General features: G+C 38.2%; 1 protein-coding gene across 2 annotated transcripts in view; it reads left to right on the top strand.

Moving 5' to 3' along the window:
• The first annotated feature begins 4,425 nt into the window (after positions 1–4,425).
• The window catches only part of aldh1a2.S (aldehyde dehydrogenase 1 family member A2 S homeolog), a 35,645-nt gene continuing 23,422 nt past the window's right edge, over positions 4,426–16,648 (top strand). The window contains exons 1-2 of one of the 2 annotated variants that reach the window (XM_018255476.2): positions 4,426–5,169; positions 12,476–12,550. In XM_018255476.2, the coding sequence (XP_018110965.1) occupies positions 5,053–5,169; positions 12,476–12,550 (192 nt within the window). In that variant the 5' untranslated portion in view covers positions 4,426–5,052. The remainder of the gene's footprint in view (positions 5,170–12,475; positions 12,551–16,648) is intronic. The other variant, XM_018255477.2, reaches the window with a different exon arrangement.

The raw sequence follows: 16,648 nt of genomic DNA, 5'->3' as shown, positions 1-16,648 counted from the left end.
TGGAGAATGAATGATGACATATCAATATATCACAGTTGATCACTTTTTGGGGCATCTAAGCCACCCTAAAACTTCATTATTCTTGGTCTATGCACTGAGACTTGTATTCACCCCATAACAGGCTGCAGTAATGCACTGATTGGTTGGTGAGGACCTCAGATGAGCATATCAAGTTCCAGCCATTGATATCATCTGAGGGTCCCATGCACACTTAACTGTGGTTCTTAGCCAGGGGTTTTATGCTGGGCAAAAGCAATATGTGACCAAACTCTTTTTTAGATATTGATCAGAGAAACCATAGTTTTGAGACCAAACATTGATCAAGAGTGGCAGACTTAGCACGCCAATATTTGTCTGTGTGTAAGCACCTGGTCTCCCAAATTATTTTTATGTTAATACAAACAATCCATACACAGATTGTTTCTAATGCAGTTAGAGTAAATAAAATTGAACTATGGCTATGTTAAACCCTTAGAATTTGCTTATTGATCACAGGAAAGTTTGGTCCTGCTCCTTTCCTTGAAGCCCAATCACCCAAGCCCTAGTCACTTTCAGTATGTGAATCATAGATATCTTAATTTTTATACAAATGGGGCCCTCTATGGTCCAGGACCTAGCTATTGTGACAGATCCTGCAGCCCTGTAGTAACCTTAAAATACAAATGGTGGAGCCATTAAAAGCATCTGTGTTCTAAACTCTAAACATAATTTTAAACATACTAAAAAGATCAATACAGTAACAAAACTAAAAGTTAATACTAAGACAGGTAAGAGTACATACTGCAGGACTACATGACCCAGCACTGCCAGCACATATGTAAGGGAGCTGGAAAATTAGAAATGTGACAGGTACTTAGAGGAAGTGCAGGTGAGCAAGTGAACTTACATAGGACAAATCTACATAGCTGATGTATATTACACAACCTATACCACCCAACACCATCTAAAAAGACAGGAAGAAAATTACTGATAAATAAGGCCTCTCACGCAAAGCCCCTTTTAGTACTTTGGCTTGACTTTTCAAGACAATTCTTGTTTTCTTGTTCCATTGATTAATTCATATAGATTTTTTTTTTTTTTTAAATGTGCAAATTATATTAAAGGGATCCTGTCATCGGAAAACGTGTTTTTTTCAAAACGCATCAGTTTAGAGTGCTACTCCAGTAGAATTCTGCACTGAAATCCATTTCTCAAAAGAGCAAACAGAACCAGTGGCGGAACTACTGGGGGTGCATGGGATGTGGCTGCACCAGGGCCCCCGGCAGTTCGTCTGCAAGCAAAACCACCGTGAAAATCAACTCTGGAGGGGGTTGTGGTAGGGGGACCCGGCTTTGCTGCCTGCACCTGGGCCCCGCATCACATAGTTACGTTACAGCCAGTAACTGATGCACACAGAGTGCCCTCCACAGCATAGTACTCGTCTGAGTGTATTTTGTATGGAACCGTTTTGTCTAATGCTGTATTAGCTATCTCTAACCTCACTCCTTTAAAGAACCAAAATAATTATTAGGTTAATGTCACACTATGCATTTCCTCTGCTGTCAAATTGAAAGCGTGACATTTGCTTTGAAATAAAAACCATATCATTATTGCCCCCACCACCCCATTTAATCAGCCCTAGTTAATGCAAATACTTGCATCCTACCTTTCTCTATAAATTTAAATAAGATACAGGGCTGGATCCTGATCCCAGGGGATCTCCACTATATTTCTGCTTTTAGTTATACAAGGGGAGTGTGCGATTGTGAGAAATATAAATCTCATGCTATCAGAGTTTCTGTAAAGATAGAGGAGAAATGCCAATATCAATTCTATCCAATGGGGCACTCCAACATTTTTTTAATGGATTAATTTTATCACTTTACTTACTTGATAATTGAGCCGGATTAAGCCCATGAGAAAGAAGCACAATTTGAGTATCTCAGCCATCTTCAGGATCAAGAAAAATTGACCTAAGAATTAATAAATGTGAGAAATTAATATTTCCATTAAAACATCTTTTGTGATTGCCCTATATGAAATGAATGAGGCATTGGCTAAAACATTTCTCCGATATTGATAAATCTGCCCTTAAGCTTTTTCTATCCATAGAACAAGCGGACAGTTATTCCTACACAGCATGAAATGTGGTGTCTTGGTGCCATTAGCAATAAAAGGACTTTACGATATAGCTGTTATGGCAGGGACACCTGATTTACTTTACATGCCTTTGTTTCACAGCAAAGTAATGATGAATAATGACACCAATAAATAACACAATGCACACACATTAAGGCTAAGAAAACAGTCTATAAACCTTTGCCCAACTGACAAAAAAGACAAAGACTAAATATTTTGCCCTATTTCTTTACTTGAATTCCTTTGTGGTGTAATGCCATAAAAAGCCTCACATTGCTCGACTTTTTATTTGTCTCATTGACCTAGGCAAAATGGAGGGCAAATGTCTCATAGGACCTTCTCCTTTTAGATTATGTTTTAGCCATGCATCATTCTATTGTACAGCACTCTGTAACGTTGTGATGCTTTATAAATAAGCACCAATCAAGTACGAAATACAGAAAACCCATACTGCATGGCCATGCTGCCCACCTAGCCAGAGGTTATCGCCTTATTTATAAACCTACACACAGAAGTGACATTTATAAAATGAATTCAGAACGTACGCAAATGCTCATCAAACTAGTTATATTTATTGCAAAGACCCGCGTATTTTCAGAGTGAACAACAGAATCTCCGGCAGTTTTATTCAGATCAGAACATTTAAATTTCCATCAGTCTGTGAAAGTAAATAAAGCCAAGCTTGTTGGCAACAAGGAGTAAGCAATTGAGTATACAAATAAAAACTGGGTTAATAGGCTGTGCAAAATAAAATTGTTGGAGGGACTGGATGTGTAATATAATAGCCAGAACACAACTTTCTGCTTTGCAGCGCTCTTGGGGGCAGATTCAATAAGTGCCGAATTTGCACTAGCATCCGCTTCGCTCACATCGCAACACTTCGCAAGGTGTAGAGTTGCCAGGACAATGCTAATTCACTAAAATCTAAAGTTGCATCCAGGGTGCCGAACGTTGGTGAAGCAGCGCTAGCATTACTGTGGCAAGTGAAACAAAGTTGTGCTAGCGTTACCTAATTTGCATATGGCAGGAAGTTAAAGTTCAATGGACGTATATGTTGCAGCCAAAATATTACACTACACAAGCCCGGGAAAGCTTAATAAAATAGTTGTTATATTGCCCTACACATGAGCCCAGTGTATAGTTTATGTGCCATATGTTAGGAAATGTAGGGGGGAAGTCGGTTACCCCAAAAAATATTTACGATCTTTTGCAGCCTATCACCCTGAAAAATGAAGTCACCAGTGTTTTTTGGGACTTAGAAAATTTTTCAACTATTTTTTGATGAAGTTCTATCTACTCTATTGCAATTTGCCTGGTCTGAGATGGAGAAGGCAAGTCTGGCGCAAGAGGTAACATTCAGTAAAAGCTGCATCTCCGTGAATTAGCGTAGTTACGTCCATTGCCAGAGTGCAACTTCGCCAGGCGTAAGGGAGCGAATTACAGCGGGAGTCTATCTCCTTACGCCGGCGCCCGTTAGTAAATCGGCGAAGTAATGAAATGACGTCATGCTGGTGAATTTTCGCTAACTTTAGTCACTTCTCCCTTTAGTAAATCTGCCCCGGGTTGCCAGTGATTTGTTACCAGGCATCAGTGACTTGATAGAAGGCCACATGGGTTGCTCTTGAATCTGAGCTGAATGCTGAGGATCAATTGCAAACTCACTGAACAGTTTATGCCCCATGTGGCCCCCCTTAAAGTCGCTGACTAAAGGTGGCCATACATGGATAGATCCGCTCGTTTGGCGATGTCGCCAAACGAGCGGATCTCCCTCCGATATGCCCACCTTGAGGTGGGCAATATCGGGCAGATCCGATCGTGGGCCCTAGGGCCCAACGATCGGATCCTAGCATTTGCAAACGGGCGATCGGATCGCGGGACCGCATCAACGAACAGATGCGGTCGCGATCTGACGGGTTTTTAAACCCATCCAATCGAGATCGGCCAGATCTCGATCGGGGAAGCCCGTCGGGGGCCCCCATACACGGGCCAATAAGCTGCCGACACAGTCTGTCGGCAGCTTTTATCAGCCCGTGTATGGCCACCTTTACTCAGCGTTAGAGAACTGAACAGCAGGAAGTTGTGTTTTGTTATGTAAAACATCTGTTAACTCCAGCCTTTATACTTTACATTTTTGGCTAACTAACTATATGAGAAACATTTTTTAATTTTGCACAGCCTATCTATTTACCCAGTTTCTATTTTTACAGTGAACTGTTCCTTTTAAATTAAGTCAATTGGCACTGCCCTGTCACTCACACCTCCCAGGATTAGCGAGATGAGGCAGAGGGCGGCACAGCGCGGCCCGCAGGAAGGAACGCGCGCGCACACATTGCAGAAGGGGGTGGAAAAGCTAATGAAGGGGGGATTATAGGATCAAATTCGATCATGGGTCCGTCCAACATCGTGTGTTTTGAGTGGAAGTGAAGTTTCTGGTTTTTCTTTTCTAATTCTCTGAGAATGTATCTAATTAGGTTTGTGGGATGCCCGAAGCTTGTCTAACACTTCCCTCGCATTGTCCGGCTCCTTTTTCTTTTCCGCTGTAGCGCACACAACAGCAAGGTGCTAATTCGCCTTTAATTAGGGAAAACTTCTGGGAGACTCCCAACAACTTTTTTAGGCAGCTCGAGCGGTCAGAAGAGAAGGATATAAGTTGCAGCCCGTCCCGGAAAAGTGAATGTAGAGAAACGGCAGCGGATTTTCCCGAATGGCTCCGCGTTGGGCGCCTTATGTAAATAGACGTTTGTAATTATATCATTGTAGGATGAACCAGCCCCCCTCCTCCCAATGTCCAATGAGAAGAGAGGCAGCTTGACACCTGCCTATATACAGGGGAAGGAGGAAAGGCTGAAGCACACTCATCTACTCCGCACCGCTACCTCTAATATTAGGCCACTTTAAAGAGACAGAGACAAGGGGTTAATCCAAAACGCGGCTATGACTTCCAGTAAAATAGAGATGCCCGGAGGAGTGAAGACCGACCCCGCTGCCTTGATGGCTTCCCTGCAGCTTCTGCCTTCTCCCAGCACTAACCTAGAAGTCAAACACACCAAGGTAAGTTCTGCCCCCCAATCAAACATCTGCTCGGCCGATAATTCGCACTTAACTCAACTCTTTCCTATAAGAAAGATTTGTTTAAAGCTATAAATGATCACGTGGTTATTTCTACTGTGAATTCAGTGTTTATCTGATGTTACAACCCCCCCCCCCAAATTATAACACATCCCACTTGTGCTCGGGCGAGTTAAGCTCCTCATAGACGCAAAGATTTCTCTTGCCGAAAGACCTATTTTAGGGAAGTCCAACCAAGCCTTCGAAATTATCGTGCGGGTAGTGGGATTCGAATGATCGAACATCTTACGATTTTTCGTCCGACATCTGTCAGGAAATTGATTGCCAGGTTAAAAAATCTTTGTCGGTCCCAGTGCAATCTATGTATGTTTGCAGGGCCAATCAGGCAGCTACCCTTTGTTTTCCTGGCAAATTGGTCTTTTTAGTGGATGGTAAATTGGTACGATTGTTTCACAATGACAATCGGATCTTTTAAAAATCTTTACATCTATGGCCAGCTTTAAAGAAAAGTTCTGACTCAGATCGGTCCCATCGCTGTTTGTTACCCAGATGCTGTATCACTGCGCTCTAGCACTGTGTGTGCGGGGCATCTCTTCTTCATCATTATCATATGTTGTTGTTATTATATGAGTGTGTGTGGGTATAATAGACTTCCTGATAGAAAGAAGTATTGCAGGTCCTGTCTCTTAGTTCCTTGTCATTATTAACCCAAGCCCAGTTCTTGTTGCACTGATATGCTGTTAATACATATTTCTGTCTCACAAAGGCATTTCGTCACTTTTGGATAAAATATAGATATATATCTTAGACACATTATTCTGCTACAGGTATGGGATCCGTTATCTGGAAACCCGTTATCCAGAAAGTTCTGAATTACGGAATGGCCGTCTCCCATAGACTCCATTATAATCAAATAATCCAAATTTTTAAAAATGATTTCCCTTTTCTCTATAATAGTAAAACAGAAGCTTGTACTTGATCCAAACTAAACTATAATTCATCCTTATTGGAGTCAAAACCAGGATACCGGGTTTATTTAATGTTTACATTATTTTTTTTACATGATTAGTCTTAAGGTGTGAAGATCCAAATTATGGAAAGACCCATTATCCGGAAAGACCCAGGTCCCAAGCATTCTGGATAATAGGTCCCATACCTGTATAAGAATTGCGTTCGTTCAATCAGTTGTCCTTTTTTTTATCTTGGTGTAAATGTCAGGTTTATTTTTTTTTTATCACTAAAAGGACACAACAGTTTGCCGGTATTTTAATAACCCAGCGACGGTATGGGTGTGTTTATGCTAAAACATGTAGCAATTTTACTAAACCCTGCAGCAAGTTAATCGCGTAACATAAAGGCCATCATCCGGGGTCTCCAGCTCCTAGAATTAAGCTGGCCATAGACGCAAAGATTTGATAGATTCGTACTATTTTCGGGCCGTGTGTGGAGTTTCCTGACATTTTTCTTGCCATGGCGATCAGTTGTTTAGACGATCAAACAGGTTAGAAAATTTCTGTCGGCTACCGATAATATCTCTGCATGTATTGCCGATACCAGTGGGAGACTGTCACCAGTTTTTGTCGGACCTATCTTTCGTACGATTGCTGTCAGGGGCAGAATATCGTCTGATCTGTTCTTTTACTACTTTATTTGATCTGAATGGTTAGTGGCAGGTCGGGAGATGGCACAGAACGATTGTTCGTCCGATATGAAGGTAAATCTACACGTCTATGGCCAGCTTTACACTTTACTTACTAATTGCTCATTCTTTCTACGTAATTCTTAATAAAACAAGAGCAAGCATATACACATCCGCAAAAAGTTCTCTATATCCAAATATGAATACATGTTTGTTTCTTTCTGTTTCCATACTCTGTATGCATAGCAGAGCTAGAATTATGTAATGTTCAAGGATCATCAGCATATTAGCATGCTCAGGTCTTTAAATTACTAACTATACTCTTAAGATTCTTTGTGACCTTCTTGGATGGAGATGGCATTCATTAAAAAGAACAGCATTTCATTCTAACGCCAGACTAGAAACATTTCTTTGATTTCTTTTTAATTAAACACATCTGCGTCCTTAGAGAATATATTATAATTTATATTGGTATAAATAACTTATATGACAGCAACTTTAACCTTGCACTCTTGAAATATACCACCGCTGGTATCTTCTAGGTTAATGATATTCCTGTCTATTTTAAATTAATCATAACAAAATGTTTTTTGTTGTATTTTGAGGATCCCCCAACTACTTTTAAATAATACTGTCAAACTGTTTTGCTAGAAATCTGAAACCTCTTAAAAGTTCCTACTAGCCAAACATCTTGCTGCAAGGTAGTTTTTTGTTTTTTTTTGCCTTTACCATGTAAACCCACTTTTTTAAATTGGCAGATATTTTTAGTTGTAAGGCTCCCAGACAGAAGTAATAGCCATTCATCCCTCAACCCCAGTAGTCCACTGTCTTAGCACTGGAGTATATTTGTGTAGTGGCATTTAAACACTACTTTACATGATAATAGTTTTTTAAATACATTTATAGTATAGACGTCTATCTATGTAAAACTACTTGCATTTTGATGCACAATGTATATCCTCCAAATCTATGAATCCCAAGTATTCACAAAATAAAAATTATATACTTTTGGCCTTCAGTATTGCAAAGTCTATAATAAAACTTTTATTTTTATTTATTATTAAGAGCACATTATGTTCTGCCTTAAAGAGCATTCTTAAAAATTCTGAATACTTTTGTGGCCAAAAAATATTTTGGATAACACAAAAACATGCGAATTCATTAAAAAAATAAACTAGGTGTACATCATCAAATTTTACAGGTCTTTAACTTGGATTTCAGGTTTACTGGAAAACATGTTTAAATTTGCCATTGAAATGTTCCCTTTAAAAATGTAAACATGGGATACCTGTATATCGTTACAGCCAGAGATGAAAAGATCTATACATGATTCCTATACAAAAAACAAGTTAATATATGTACTTAAAAATTTCAAGTAGAGTATATTGATGCATTTTATATTTGGGTTTTAAAAGAAAATAAGCATTACTTGAAGATATTTGCTATTTTTGTCCATTATTTGAGTGTGTTAAGCATTTATCTAATATAGGATCCTCTTGGTTAGGTTTCCCCTTCCCCACCCCATAACTAGACAATTGAGGTAAATTCCTTCAATTTACCCAAATGGAAAAAGTGTATTTATGTCTGCTCTTTACATTCACGGACCTTCACTGACACTGGTGAGGAGGATTGTCTTGTCTTTTTATGTACAACATTTGCGTGGAGGTGTCACATAAATATACTTATATTTTCTTTGACCTTAATTTGATTTTACTTTTCAGTAGTGTAAAAGATCTGTTTCCTCCAAGTTCTAAAAAATTTGATTTCAAGTTGTATTTAGGAGGAGTTATAACTATAAACCTTATATAACATTTCTCTGTCTAAAGAATCTACTTATTGATTAATGCATTAAATTGGCAACATGCAGTACTGGATAGCAGCTAAGTATGGCATTACATCAACATTCACAGATGGATATTTATTAGTGCACTCTAAAATGATTGTTATGGGTATGTAAAAATTAGTGATAATGAATACAGCCATTCATGCCTCTAAATGAACATGTGTATTTCTACCATTTTGATGAGCCCAGAAGACAATAGCAGTACTTCTAGTAACAGTGTCATTGTTTTTGGCAGACTAAGCATGAATCCTTCTACTATGTAGTGTGGTAATTGCTTTAAATATATACATACTGAAGCACACACACATATATATCTAAATATGTTGCTTTGGGATGAATTTTCAGCAATAAATTTAATTTCTGCTGGCAGTCGTTTAGCAACTATTGTATTTGCTGTACACAACGTGGAAATTATACGGTGGTCGACCTCTTGTTGTTAGAGATTACAGGAAAAGGAATCTGTTGAATATTTGTACTGAATCCAAAGAATTTACTTATTATTAATTGTCATATTTAAGAATATTTGTAAATATTTTTAGGCAGGTATAGCCATTTAGTGGTTTTCAAGACGCTTTTAACTGCAAGTAGTCTACCAACAGCCAAAGCCTTTAAGGATGCTGGGGGGGGGGGTAATTGTTAAACAGCATAAGGGGTACACACATGGTTAAAAATCTCACTCCTTGTACATAGCAAGCATTCGTCTATTCATTTATAGTCCCATTCCAAACATTGTGTTCAATTATTTTAATAGGCAGTATTTATTGTTTGCTGCTAGACATAAATGGTGTACCAAAGTCCAAAAACAGAAGTTATACAACATTCTTTGCCTCCATTGTAACAAACTCTTTCCTATACAATTGTATAACGCATCACAAATTTTAGTAAAATAATATGCTGTACATACAAATCTGCAACATATAAACTACGGTATCAAGGTTACATTTCAAGCCACAGCAAAGGGCCAAAGTACTTGATGTATTTGTAGTATACAAGTCAGTTAGAAAATCCTTTAAACATTAAATTAACCCAGTAGACTGATTTTGCTTCCATTAAGGATTGATTGTATCTTTGTTTGGATCATGTACAAGGTACTGTTTTATTACAGAGAAAAAGAAAATAATTTTTTAAAAATTTGGATAAAATGCAATTCAGAGCTTTCTGGATTACTGGTTTCCGGATAACGGATCCCATACCTGTATTCCTATGACTGTAATTTTGTAGAGTAGTTATCAGATCATCTCAAAAATATACCTTAAAAAATGTTAAAGGAATAGTTCAGTGTGAAACTAAAAACTGTGTAAATAGATAGGCTGTGCAAAATAAACAATGTTTCTAATATACTTAGTTAGCCAAAAATGTAATGTATAAAGGCTGGAGTGACTGGATGTCTAATAAAACAGCCAGAATCCAACTTCCTGCTTTTCAGCTCCATAACTCTGAGTTAGTCAGCGACTTGAAGGGGGGCCACATGGTACATTTCTGTTCAGTGAGTTTGTAATTGATCCTCAGCATTCAGCTCAGATTCAAAAGCAACAGATATGACCCATGTGGCCCCCCCTCAAGTCTCTGATTGGTTACTGCCTGGTAGCCAGGGTAACCAGTCAATGTAAACCAAGAGAGCTGAAAAGCAGGAAGTAGGAGTTGTGACTGACTTGTTATATATCGAATCACTCCAGTCTTTATACATTACATTTTTGGCTAACTAACTATATTAGAAACATTTTTTATTTTGCACAGCCTGTCTATTTACCCAGTTTTTATTTTTATACTGAACAATTCCTTTAAAGTATAACTGCACAGCAGAACTGTTTACTTTTCTTAGCTTTCTTGTCTTCATGCAAATTAATCCTGCATCTGCAATGTGTGTTAACAGTGAATTTCAGGTATGTCCTCTGTGGTCTGAATTATCTGTAATAAAGATAGCCAGAATATCAACCATAAAGCCAGAAATTACAGTGACTGTGATCATTCGTATTAGCTTACTTCCAGTAGATGCATGAGATTAATTGCTCAGTTTTACTTGTTACTAATTGTACACAGACACACATACAAACTTTAATTCTAATAATAATATACCTTTTAAAAAAGTGAACATTTAGAAGGTTTAAATGCCTGACTATGACTAAGGGTGCTGGGAATTTTAGTCCTATACCAGCTGGAGGACCACAGGTTGACACTGTTGATCCAAACCATGCATCCTTTAGTACAGTTCCTACATAGTTGGAACTTGGCCAGAGTCTATGAATAAATGTAAATTAAGTAGGTTGTATTTACTGTAGATTTCTTTTTCCCCTAAAACAACAATTTCGAAATACAGTACATTGGCCAGCAGAGCCTATACTTCCCGAGTATCTACAGCTTCTTGACAACATGACTGTGAAGAAATCCTACACGTTTAGATAGTGTCCTTAAGTCTTATTCAGACAGCAATAGGATATTCTGAATACTACAATTTCTTTCCGTTATGATTCCTAACAGGAAGAAAGTATTTTCCTTTACAAGAGCACATGCCGTTGCAGCTTGTAATTTCCCCTCCTCCTACTCAGTGTGATATTGCTGTTATAGAGTTTTTATGTAGCCAGCTATGATGTATTCTAATCGTTTTCAGGCAGTACTGACAAAGGGCAACTCTGTGTGGTGGATTGGCCAACTCTTGCTTCTGCCTTTAAGGTGTCTCATAGCTGGTTGTTCCCTTTGTAGCAGATTTGGAGAGTAGAAGCCGAATCCTATGTTTAATGGTGAAAACACTCACAGGCAGTTTCCTTTCGAACCAGACATTAAAGGAGAAGGAAAGGTTAAAACTAAGTAAGCCTTATCAGAAAGGTCCATCTAAATACACCAGTAAACCCCCAAAGTAATGCTGCTCTGAGTCCCCTGTCAAAAGAAACACTGCATTTCTTTCCTTCTATTGTGTACACATGGGCTTCTGTATCAGACTTCCTGCCTTCAGCTTAAACCTCATTGCCCTGGGCAAGAGCATGCTCAGTTTGCTCCTCTTCCCCCCCCCCCCTCCTTTCTCTACTGTAATCTGAGCCCAGAGCAGGGAGAGACTCAGGCAGGAAGTGATGTCACACCACATTAATACTGCAGCTCCTATTCTAAACAAACAGAGAGTTTCTAGAGCTTTTTACTCTATGGTAAAACATTCTACAGAATAAATATAGCATTCTAGCTTGCACTATTGCAGCTAATCTATTGGCAATAAAATGCCTCCGTAGCTTTCCTTCTCCTTTAAACTTACAGACCTGACAAATGGATTGGTAGCCTAGTTACAAACAAGGAGGACCAGATTGCATTAACTGAGTCATATCAAATCACTGGATTGAAATACCATTTTAGAGACAGAAACTGAGAAACCGTGGTTAGTTACATCAGTTGAACTTTCATGTATAACCACAGTAAGCTTATTTCTAGAGGCTCATACTTTAGAGCAGGGGTCCCCAACCTTTTTTTTTTTTTTTTTTTTTTTTTTTTTACCTGTGAGCCACATTCAAATGTATAGAGTTGGGGAGCAACACAAAAAAAAGGTCCCTTGGGGTGCCAAATAAGGGCTGTGATTTGGTAGCCCTAATGTGTACTGGCAGCCTACAAGAGGCTATACTTGGCACTATACTTAGTTTTTATGCAATTAAAACTTGCTTTCAAGCTTGGAATTCAAAAATAAGCACCTGCTTTGAGGACCCTGAGAACTACATCCAAGGAGTTGAAGAGCAACCTGTTGCTCACAAGCTACTGGTTCGGGATCACTGACTTAGAGCAAGCCTAAAGAGGGTTTTTATTAAACTTGCCTTAAATGTATTTTACAGGAGGTTCAAAGAACAAATGTGACACCACTGTTGAACCTTGGGGTTCATGTCTGTAGCTTAATGGAATTAGTCAAGGTAAGCTAGGGGTCAAAGGGTAGACATAGTGTATTGGCCATTAAGAGGGCTAAACTTGTACAATGTTGACAGTATGCAAAGTAATACTTATCACTTATTTGTAATAGGTAGTTCTAATCACAAGAACAGAAGCACCTGATATTGGGTTTGACAAGTTTGTCACTTTGTAAAGACATTACATTAATTTCACTCATGGTTGGATGCCCTTCTAAAGCCTGTTGAATTCATTGACTTAGTTTTTGGTACCTAAAAAGTAGATGTTTCAGCCCGCAGTCTCTCAGGTCTCTTTTCACTGCCAGCAGACATTTGAGTGAATTCTCTAGAAGCAATTTAATTAGAATATGTGGTCAGTAATTTAAAGAATTATGCAGGCCAGTTTATAACGCTCTCATTTTGTATTGCAAATCTGGATTATGCGTTTAAAAAGTCTAGAGCTCTGCAGCTGCAAACCTCAATGTGAATTTGAGAAGTGGTACTCTGGCTTGCTCCTTAGTAGTAGGGAGGTCAAACACTCTGCCCTCCAGCTGTTGTATGCTGCTGTTCCTCAGGCTTCCACCACTGCCTGAGAATGCTGGGAACTTTAGTTCACAATAGCCCGAGAGCCACGAGTTTGACATCCTGGTGTTAGAATGCAAAGAGGAACATAATACAAACCACTAAATGAGGTTAAGGGAACTAGCAGTAACTGCATATTTGCCAGATGCCAAGTTTGGACTTTTTTTCTTAAAAACTTCTGTTAAACAGCTTTGCAGACTTGTTTTTTGTTCTTGCTGTATTATCAGATATACAGTAGGTATTGTGAATAAAACAGCAGTGGAGTCAATTTTAGAACATTAGGGTATGCAAAGTAAGTAAGTGTAGTTTAGAATTATTATAGTTATCCTGTTACTTAGAAAGTATCCCCTCTCTGTGTTTTGGTTACAGTGGCTGTAAAATATGAGGGCTAGGGAGTACTGTTTATATTTCAAAACTATATGTTTGTTGCTTGCCTTGCCCAAACTAGCAAAATATACAATGTCCATAATGGCTCTCCTTGCCAAGGCAAACAATCTGCTGATATTATAGGATGAAACAATGTAAATATACAGGATATCGCTTAGTATGGGACCATGGATCTTCTCTAGTGCTGAGTAAAAGCTACAAGGAAATGCTCTTTTTCACTCATTCCTTATATGCAAGAGATATGCAGCTCCTTTTCCAAAATTTTCAGAAGGATATGCAACTTATGTTTATCAGTATGCATTCAACCAGTGATTCACTTAAAAGATTTAGACATGGTATCTCTTCATAAAATAGAGGCATCATAATAAAGTAACATTTCATGAGGAAACCACCAACTATTTACAAAATTGTCATTTCCTTCCCAAGCAGCATGCAAGCAGTCATTCTCAGCAAGAACACCGCATTAGCTACACTAATTACAAGGTTTTGTGTAAAATGGTTGTTTTTGCAATTTATGTACCCCCCCATGGTTTGGAAAGCAAACAGTAAAGACCTTTCCACCTTCCTTTCCCCTCTTACGTGCAGTGCAGTCATGGGCAGACCGGTCCCTAAAGTGTAGATAAAAAGACATTTGGTGCATAATGGAACGCTATTTAGACCAAGACATCTACTTTACAAAACAAAATGACTGAAGGAAGCTTTGTTTTCTGTCTACTCCCCCCGCCAAATGGAGCAATGCAACACACTTGCACAAGCCACTACTTAGATCACTGTCCCTGTTCTGACAGATACATAGGGAAACACATGCTCACATTGGAAGCTGAATGGTTACATTAGGGTTAATGCAACATATTCGATTTTCTTGCTCCTGCTATAAGGTCTGCGTGATAAATGGCCTCTTACTGTATTGTACATTATCTGGCAACCCAGTATCCAAAATCCTCCAAATTATAGCTAAAGCAAATACCCAGATTTAATTTCCAAGCATTTCCAATTTCTCTGTAATAATAAAAATTACACTTATAGCACAGCTGAATATTATATAACAAAGTGATTACATTGGAGTGTCTTAAAACACAAATTTTAAAGGTGGTTTTATGCAATGAAGTAATCAAGTAGTTTGGGAAGCAGCCGGATCTAGCTGGAATATGGTGAGTGCCTGTATTTCTACCAATATTCCGATATATAATGTGTAGAATTTCAGCTAGCAGCCTTTTCTTTCTTGTCTTTTTGCTCATAGCATATGGGGTAACATGAACAAGGACAATTTCAGCAATTGAAAACATAACTTGCTTGTAAATCAAATGAGTTGAAAAATTCCCATTCACTCAGTGTTCATCCAGAATAATTTTTCCTGTGGGACGCCATTATTACTTGGATGTTAAAATCTGCTTCCTGTACTGTAAGAAGGGAATAGCTGAGCTGCTGAAGTACAATAACATTGTGTATTGAATCCAAGGGGAAGGGAGGGAGAAAAAAAATGTCCATATCGCTGGAATTGAGCGCGAAGTCCATGAGCATACTGGTAGTGGCTTGGAACCTTGCACCTGGGGAGGCTGCAGATAAATTATGACATCACACAGCAACATCAAATTAAGATTGTAAATCATCATTGTTTCACTAGCACATCATTTTTACAACTGCCTTCGGAAAGGAAATGAGAACTTACATTGCCACCACCTGTTGATATGTGACTTAAATATATTCGGCAAACACTGAAAGTGCCCTTAACACTACCACAGTGCTGACAGTTTAGCCCCTATATATTCTTGCAACTGCAGGATCTGTTTAGGATGAACAAAAAAGTTCTCTATTTTCTTGTAATATGTATGTATGTATAATATAGTGTGTTAGAAAAGATTCTCACCTTTTTGTATAGTCATAAAAACAATATGATCACTTTTACATTTTTTTAAATTAAATGTAAGTCTCCTGTTTGTTATAAATGAGTGTAAAGTGCTGTGTAACTTGATTGTGATATAAATTAAATGGCGATGATGCTTTTTATGCTTTCTCATAATTTTGTGAATGCAAAACATGAAAGGTTGATTCAATTTAGTCATGTTCTGCTTGAGAGCAATTTAGTGAAAAACTAAAATTTTTCTATCTACTTTTTTTCCTGTATTTTCTCACTTTTCATTCTGCTCAAAACAAAAGCATTGGATGCTCCATACTTAATAATGTGTGGAGTAGGCCGTTTGCATGTGAGAGAGACTCTGAGTGAATGCGTGTGTATTGCAGTTAAGATTTTTACAACAGGACTGTGTGTAGAATCCACAGGATCCTTGTCAAGGTGCTAAATGCATACATGTGTAGATCTTGTTTATTTATAGTTCAGCTTCAGGTATAAAGGTATTTTGTGTTTTGCTAAACTCAGAAGCATTTTAATGATTATGTATGTTGGATTAGGTCTCTTATGTTGATGGAAGCAATGGTGGAACGGGAGGTATCCTAGTAAATAATAAACAGTGCTCACCAAATAGGGGAAACATTAGCTGTGCTGCAATTGAATAGCTCACTCCTCCTTTTTTCCTGTTTAGCACAGCAAGAGAAAGTGTTAATCTCGCCAATGAGATTTATACATGGGTAGACCCCAAAAGCAAATAACCTCAGCACCTCTTAAAGACTTAATGCGGTTAATCAATTACTTGTTTTCTATTTTTAAATATATATACTTAACGCTGAATTAGGCTGTAAAAACACAAGGACTGATTTATAGTCAGAAGTCAGCCTTAATTAACATTGAATCCAGGGGAATAGCAATTGTGACTAGCCTTTTGCTATTGAATTTGAACAATGGGCTCTCTAGGTGCTTGATGGTGATTTACATGGAAACAAGCCTTGCTTTTGCAAGAGGCTGCCTTCGCTGATAGATAGTTATATATATTTTCTATCCAGATAGGATCACTTCATGTCACATAGTTTCTCTGATTTACAGACTTCCCTTACAACAATCACTATAAATTAGAAAGTTGGGGAGGAATGGAATCTAATTTAAGCTTTGCAGGGATTCCTTGTGTTTTCTTGCAATGTGTCATCACTTGACCACTACATGGCATTTTTATGAAGTGACCATAATGAAAGTCAGATTAAATGTGCAGGCTATATACATTTAATCAACAGCCATCACAGTCTGTATAGCTGGAGGAGTTTTAA

This window comes from Xenopus laevis, chromosome 3S (genome assembly GCF_017654675.1).
Source record: "Xenopus laevis strain J_2021 chromosome 3S, Xenopus_laevis_v10.1, whole genome shotgun sequence".
NCBI classification, from domain to species: domain Eukaryota; kingdom Metazoa; phylum Chordata; class Amphibia; order Anura; family Pipidae; genus Xenopus; species Xenopus laevis.
This window is presented reverse-complemented; position numbering and strand designations above follow the sequence as displayed.